Source organism: Balaenoptera acutorostrata, chromosome 1, assembly GCF_949987535.1.
Source record: "Balaenoptera acutorostrata chromosome 1, mBalAcu1.1, whole genome shotgun sequence".
In the NCBI taxonomy this organism is placed as follows: domain Eukaryota; kingdom Metazoa; phylum Chordata; class Mammalia; order Artiodactyla; family Balaenopteridae; genus Balaenoptera; species Balaenoptera acutorostrata.
Genome location: NC_080064.1, coordinates 196,418,393 through 196,426,226, shown reverse-complemented (window position 1 = coordinate 196,426,226; position 7,834 = coordinate 196,418,393). Strand labels below are relative to the sequence as shown.

Genomic DNA, 7,834 nt, shown 5'->3' with positions numbered 1-7,834 from the left:
CTGGAGGTTCAGGGCACACAGGCAGAACCCACAACGCCCCAAGCCTCCCCCGTCCGGGGCTGGATTCGGCTGCAACACCCGGCCTGCAAGCCGCAAAGCCGAGAGGGCCGGGCCGGCCAGGCCCGGGCCCGCCCCGCCCACCCTGCAGCCCCGCAGCATCCCCTCCCTCCGGCCTTTCTCCGCCGCCGCGCAGCAGCCCGCCCCGGGCCCCGCCCCCCGACGCCCGGCGCGCGGCCCACCAATCGCGTCTGGCCGCCCGGGGCCTCCCCTCCCGGGGGCTCCCTCCGCCCAACCACCCGAGTGATTGACAGGCGGCCGGGCGGAAGCCGCTGCGCAGGCGCGCTGGCCGGCGCGGCGGCCCTGGGGCCGGGTCGCCGAGCTCCCGGCAGGCCCCGCGCCGCGGCTGCGCAGTGCCGCGCAGGCTTTTAATTCCATTGTGGAGAGGACGGCGTTATTTTTATTAACCGGAGGCGGCGGCGGCGGCGGCGGGACCCGTAAGTGTGGGGCGCGGGCGGCGGTGGGCGGGCGGGCGCGGGCCGGGGGCGCGGGCGGGGGCGGGCGGGGGCGCCGCGGCCGGCGGCCGGCCCACTCCTCCTTCCTCTCCTCAGCCAGGCCTGCTCCGGGGCATGAAAGTCGGCAGCGCGTTCCTGAGCGGCGGCGGCGGCGGCGCGGGTAGCGGCGGGCGGGCGGAGATGGAGCCTAGCTTCCCGCCGGGCATGGTGATGTTCAACCACCGGCTGCCCCCGGTCGCCAGCTTCGCGCGGCCGGCGGGCGCGGCCGCCCCTCCCCCGCAGTGCGTGCTGGCCGCCGCCCCGGCCGCGGCCCCGGCCGCCGAGCCCCCCCCGGCGCCCGCCCCGGACGTGACTTTCAAGAAGGAGCCGGCGGCGCCCGGCGCGGCCTTCCCGGCGCAGAGGACCTCCTGGGGCTTCCTTCAGTCGCTGGTCAGCATCAAGCAGGAGAAGCCGGCAGACCCCGAGGAGCCGCCGGGCGCCCCCCACCCCCACTACGGGGGGCTGTTCGCGGGGGCCGACGAGCGGGCGCCGGGGCTGGGCGCCGGGGACGCGGGCTGCCCGGGCGTCATCCAGGACCTGAGCGTCCTGCACCCGCCGCCGCCCGCCCCGCACCCCCGCGACGTGCTGCTCGGCCGGACTGACGACCCCCGCGGCCCCGAGGAGCCCAAGCCGGACGCGAGCGTCAAGAAGGCCAAGAGGCCAAAGCCAGAATCTCAGGGAATCAAAGCCAAGAGGAAGCCGGGCGCATCTTCCAAGCCGTCGCTGGCGGGAGACGGAGAAGGCGCCGTCCTGTCCCCAAGCCAGAAACCTCACATCTGCGACCACTGCAGCGCCGCTTTCCGCAGCTCCTACCACCTGCGGAGGCACGTCCTCATCCACACCGGCGAGCGGCCCTTCCAGTGCAGCCAGTGCAGCATGGGCTTCATCCAGAAGTACCTGCTGCAGAGGCACGAGAAGATCCACAGCCGGGAGAAGCCCTTCGGGTGCGATCAGTGCAGCATGAAGTTCATCCAGAAGTACCATATGGAGAGACACAAGCGGACGCACAGTGGAGAAAAGCCATACAAATGTGACACTTGCCAGCAGTATTTCTCAAGGACTGATAGACTGTTGAAGCACAGGCGCACGTGCGGCGAAGCCCTGGCGAAGGGGGCACCCAGTGCAGAGCCTGGGTCATCCAGCAACCATAGCAACATAGGTAACCTGGCTGTGTTGTCTCAGGGAAGTACAAGTTCTTCAAGGAGAAAAGCGAAGTCGAGAAGCATAGCTGTTGAAAACAAGGAGCCCAAGACTGGGAAAGCAAATGAATCCCATATGTCAAACAGCATAAACATGCAGAGTTACTCAGTAGAAATGCCTACTGTGTCTTCCAGTGGGGGCATCATCGGCGCTGGCATAGAGGAACTCCAGAAGAGGGTGCCAAAATTGATCTTTAAGAAAGGAAGCCGGAAGAGCATGGATAAAAACTACCTGAACTTTGTGTCACCGTTACCAGACATAGTTGGACAGAAGTCCTTGTCTGGGAAACCGAGTGGCTCCCTTGGCATCGTGTCAAACAGTAGCGTGGAGACCATTAGTCTCCTCCAAAGTACAAGTGGCAAACAAGGTCAAATAAGCAGTAATTATGACGATGCCATGCAGTTCTCAAAGAAAAGAAGATACCTACCCACCGCCAGCAGCAACAGTGCCTTTTCCGTGAACGTGGGACACATGGTCTCCCAGCAGTCCGTCATTCAGTCGGCGGGCGTCGGTGTTTTGGACAATGAGGCCCCGTTGTCCCTTATTGACTCCTCGGCCCTGAATGCGGAAATTAAGTCTTGTCATGACAAGTCGGGAATTCCTGACGAGGTTTTACAAAGTATTTTGGATCAGTACTCCAACAAGTCCGAGAGCCAGAAGGAGGATCCTTTCAACATAACAGAACCACGAGTGGATCTGCACGCCTCAGAACACTCAGAACTGGTTCAAGAAGAAAATTTGAGCCCGGGCACCCAGACTGCTTCAAATGACAAGGCAAGCATGTTGCAAGAATACTCCAAATACCTCCAACAGGCTTTCGAAAAATCCACGAATGCAGGTTTTACTCTGGGACACGGTTTCCAATTTGTCAGTCTGTCTTCACCTCTCCACAACCACACTTTATTTCCAGAAAAACAGATATACACTACATCTCCTTTGGAGTGTGGTTTCGGCCAGTCTGTTACCTCAGTGTTGCCATCTTCGTTGCCAAAGCCTCCTTTTGGGATGTTGTTTGGGTCTCAGCCAGGTCTTTATTTGTCTGCTTTGGATGCCACACATCAGCAGTTGACCCCTTCCCAGGAGCTGGATGACCTGATAGATTCTCAGAAGAATCTAGAGACTTCATCAGCCTTCCAGTCCTCATCTCAGAAACTGACTAGCCAGAAGGAACAACAGAAAAACTTAGAGTCCTCAACGAGCTTTCAGATCCCATCTCAGGAGTTAGCTGGCCAGATGGATCCTCAGAAGGACGTAGAGCCCAGAACAACGTACCAGATTGAGAACTTTGCACAAGCGTTCGGTTCTCAGTTCAAGTCGGGCAGCAGGGTGCCAATGACCTTTATCACGAACTCTAATGGAGAAGTGGACCATAGAGCAAGGACTTCAGTGTCAGATTTCTCAGGGTATACAAACATGATGTCTGATGTTAGTGAGCCATGTAGTACCAGAGGAAAGACCCCCACCAGCCAGAGTTACAGGTAAGGTCCCAAGAGTGACCAGGCTGGAGGTCTTCTAATGTAATTTTGTTTTATTTTGAGAACACTGCCATTGGAATGTTTCTACACGATCCTATTAAGAATAATGTAATGCCCTTTCAATGCAACTTTTCATATTTAGTTTATTTTGTTAGTGTGATTTTAGCTCTGTTTGTATTATGATTTTTAATCAAATCAATAGATTAAAATAGTTTGACATTCAAAGTGACAATGTTTAGCAATCAAATTTACATGTATAGATGGTCAGGGAATAGCCCAAAAGTTTTAAATGCAAAAAAAACAAAACAAAAAAAACAAAAAAAAAAACCGTACAAAAAAACAAAACAAAAGAAAAAAAAACACAAAAACAAAAAAAAAACTTTGTTGCTAGGATTAAGGTTATTCTAATTGCTTTACTCTCAGGAAAGTGTAATAACGCATGGGAATTCTGTACGTTATCACTGTAATGGAATATCCAATTTACAGATAGTATGATAATACATTTCATCACTTAAGTAAGGGATCGAAAACATTTCAAATTGCTCTATCTGGGCTGATACGATACACGTGTCATCATTTAAATAAGGGATCGAAAACATTTCAAATTGCCGTCTCCATCTGGGCTGATCCAAAATTCTGAGATGTTGGCTACCTATATTTTGTTGCAGCTTTTAAATGTACTCTGAACTTCCAAACCACATTCATTCCAGCCTGGTAGAACAAATATTCTTGGATCTTTGATCAAAGCCTGGAATGATAGCTTTAATAAAAGGAAAAAAAAAAAAAAAAAGAAAAAGGCACCCTCTCCTTATCCCGACTGTGACAAGGCTGTGACCCCATCAGGAGCTGGTGGGGACAGTGTTGAAGTCCGAGTGGTGGATTGGCTGCAGTATTAGAACCCAAGTTGGAATTACATAATGCTTTGAAATTTGGGGGGTGTGTTATTTATTATACGTGGCCCAAAAACATTGTTCTCTGTCTCTTACTACACGTCACCCGCACTTCTGGGGCTATTTTATGTTACTTTTGTTCTTAACCTGTCCTTTCTCAGAGTTCTGGGCCTTCCTTGTTCCCTCTTCTCCCTATCTGGACAGTTTCAATTTTAGAATGATTCACATTCCAATAGGTAATTTGTTATGCATTTCCTATGCCTTCCGGCATCCAAACAGTCGAATAAACATCCACCCTCCCCCTTTTTAAAAACAGAACCCACACAGATGTCCATGTATAATAAAGCCCCACATGCTCAGAGCTGTGGATATTAATAAGGTGGTAATTCCAACCGGTGACAAAGCCGATGTGAGGGGTAAGAGTGGCTTATTTAGTAATGACATCAGAACCTCTTGGTGAAATTGCAGCCTGTGTAATGTACATTTTAAAAGGGTGCGTTAGTCAGTATTGTACAGGGGTCTTGTAAAGTCATCCAAACTTGCTATGAACGCTAATTTGCCATTTGAAGCCACTGGTAGACAGTGGCTCTGCTCTAAACCACTTTTTAGCAATTGTATTTTTTTCCTGATTATATTTTTAATGTACTTTGATGTTTATGCTGATGAGTTTTTTATGTACTTTTGGTGATGTTTCAGTCTTATGTACTCTTCTGACGTCAGAAAAGTACCACTGGTTGTTTGCAGTCTAATTGTGTAATCAGCCTACCACAGGCTTCCATGTATAATAAAGTAATTAATATTGTGCAAGTGTAAAACACTTCTGTTATGAAAGCAGTGTTTGGAAAATGAGAAATTATTTAAAATGGTTACAACATACTAGTTAATTTCCTTTCCCCACTTTCCTCCCTTAAGTCTGCTCTACCAGCTAAAGGGTCACTTACTGTCATTGCAAGGACCTTAGAAAATGTGTTTAATCCTCTTAAATACACTCAGTACTAAAAAGTATGTATTTCTTATTTTGCTAAGCGCGGTAAGTTCTGTTGGGTACAGAGTACAAGCTGTAATCAAAGGATGGAGAGGACCTTTACCACTGTATCTCTTGAGCTGTATGATTTTTCTCCAGTGTTTTGTTTTATACAGGTTTTGAATTTCTTTAACTTTTATTGTGTGTACTGAATACTGCATATGTACTATTCTGATTGTTTGCTCTAGTTTACTACCAATAAAATACCTGTTAATCACAAAATTGAAGAAAGGAGATATCACTTAATATCCAGCCACATTTTTCAGATTTTTCTGTTAACTACATTTCATAAAATATTCATGTCAGTGGTATAACCTGCAGTTTAGGGACTGGAATTGTGTGTGTGTGTGTGTGTGTGTGTGCACGTGTGTGTGTGTTGTGTTTCATGTTTCTAGGTTTATTATATTTGAAAATTGGTTGAATATTTTCTTCAGTTTGAGGCATACTATCTGGAAGAATAGGAATTTAATAGTATGGAAATCAGAACATGTTTTATTGAAATGGGGTTAGCCATCCTAAATATTATTCCGGAGAGATTATTTATTGAGGTTTCATTTTAAATTAGATTCCAGTTTCTTTTGGTTCTAGGTGTATCCTTTTTGACTCCAAAAGGTTGTAATAAAATAACAGTATGACAAATGAAAGTGGTCCCGAGCATTCTTAGTAGGGGAAAAAAAAAACTTGCTTAATCTAAGTTTAACAGTGTTTCAAAAGGATGTAAGTATAGATATTAGAAGGAGAGCGCCAAGACTTGGAATACTGAAGGTGCAGACAAGGTGTTTGAAACTTAGTAAATATGTTAAGTTTTAAAGACAAAGGGGAAAAATTGTAGGTCTGTTTAAAATCTATGAGAAAATTGTGCTTTGAAATTTAGTGGCTGCAAACGTTGAAAAATCAATAAAAATATCAAAGGGTAGAATAGGTCGAGGCTTTGCCTTTTTCATATGTGATACTATGTACAGAAGTGATAAATTATTTGTATTCAGCATAAACATGGATTTCTCTGTAGAGAAGTATCTACTCGTGGTCCCATATGATTAGGAAAAGTAAATTTGTTTTCTCTTTGCCAGGATTATTCCATAAATGTAGTCATTTTCTTGAACAAGAGTGCTAAGCAGAATCTCACTGATTGTGCATTGAAATCCAACTCTTGATATCTCTGCACAGACGACTTATTTCTCTGTTCTAGATTAACCCTAACATTAATTTTGTTTATTGACCCCCACCCTTTTTTTTCTTTGTGTGGAATGAATATATATATCTGAATATGATATATCTGAATATATATTTATATATATATCTGAATATGATAATTTTAAAATTAAGGTTTTTACTTCTAAGGTATTAGGGTATGAAGTAGGAAACTATGCTTTGAATTTCTATTTTGCTGCTGTAATTTCAAGATAAGGGCTACCATAATTTAGCAGTTGCCTGTTAGTAATTTGGGAGGTAATCTCATTCAATAATGAAAACAAAAAATGTGAAAAAAAAATCTGTATGATTTTTAATGTTTTTTAAAAGTTGCAGACAGTTTACAAATATTTCTACCTCAAATTTAGTTTTCTGTATTACCCTCATCAGATGAGAGGGGCAAAGCTTACTGTACATCCTTGGTATCTCTCATTTTGTAGTTACCTGTCATTAGTAGCATTTAAGCCTGAACTGGGTGACAGTTTGAGCCATATGGCCTCGTGAGGACACACACAGTTCTTAGCTTCCAAATTCATAAGTTCTTGCTGAACTGGAAAACATCCCTCAGAAAAGAATTAGCTTCCGAACTTCGAAGTTACATTTTTAAAGTGAACTGCCTCTGAAGGCTACCATTTTCAGAGTTGTGCGGTCTTTGCGTGTTCTATGACACATAGGGACAGGAGTTCGTTTTTGAGGTGCGATGTAAGTAGTGCTCTGGTACCATGCGTGCATCATGTTATACAAGGTTACGCAGTAATGGTCCACAAACGTTAAGCGTCCCTCCTGGTATTTAGGAGGAGAGGTCTGGGGTGGTTTGCCAATCTGCTTGTACCTTCTACGAGATGACAAAGAGTTTCTGATAGATTCTGAGCGACAATGTTGTGTTAGTTCCACTTGTTACGTTTTTGTATGTCCTTAATAACTTATTAATTAAAATGAACATTAGCATGAAGACAGCATCTGGTAATTCTGTTGTCTTACCCTTGATCAAAAAAACCTAACAAGAGAAAATCCTCTGTTAGAGATTACTGTTAGTTTTAAAAGAGACTATTACCGAAAAGAGGGCATGCACTTTTAAAATTATTTCTGCTTTGTTTGTACCTGTTTTGCTTTTTAAAAAAGTCATGACAGTATGTGAGTGTAACTTAAGTAGATTCTATTTAAATTCTTCGCGGACCTTTGGGCCCACTCTAGGGAAGAGCTGCATTGCCTTTTTAGGGTCATGGACTCTTTGGGCAGCTGATGATGGAATGGATGTTTCCCCACCCCCATACATTAGCAGAAATATATTTGCACATGAAAATTAAGAAGCCCATGTATATGCTCGCAAGAACCAGCCCCCCTCAACCTGATACAAAATTCCTAACTTGTGGACCCCAGGCTGAGAATCCTTGCTTTGGAAGGCTGCCTAAACATTGAACTTTTATTGTACAGATAACTTAGAAAGTCAATACCTAAACTTAAAAAGCATGAAATATTAATTTTTAATATTGAAATTTCTTT

At 45.8% G+C, this 7,834-nt stretch overlaps 1 protein-coding gene across 2 annotated transcripts; it reads left to right on the top strand.

Annotated features, from left to right (window-relative positions):
* Positions 1-342: 342 nt before the first annotated feature.
* Positions 343-5,620, top strand: ZNF281 (zinc finger protein 281). Of its 2 annotated transcripts, none has more exons than XM_057530309.1 (2): positions 343-494; positions 613-5,620. In XM_057530309.1, the coding sequence occupies exon 2, from the start codon at positions 627-629 to the stop codon at positions 3,231-3,233; it is 2,607 nt and encodes an 868-aa protein (XP_057386292.1). In that variant the 5' UTR covers positions 343-494; positions 613-626; the 3' UTR covers positions 3,234-5,620. The 2 variants fall into 2 exon arrangements, with proteins under 2 accessions (XP_057386292.1, XP_057386281.1); XM_057530298.1 differs by having other exon boundaries at positions 609-5,620.
* The last annotated feature ends 2,214 nt before the right edge of the window (positions 5,621-7,834 follow it).

What these genes read in the sequence shown, in the direction of transcription:
- ZNF281 (XM_057530309.1), top strand. Translation starts at nt 627, where the DNA reads ATGAAAGTCGGCAGCGCGTTCCTGAGCGGCGGCGGCGGCGGCGCGGGT.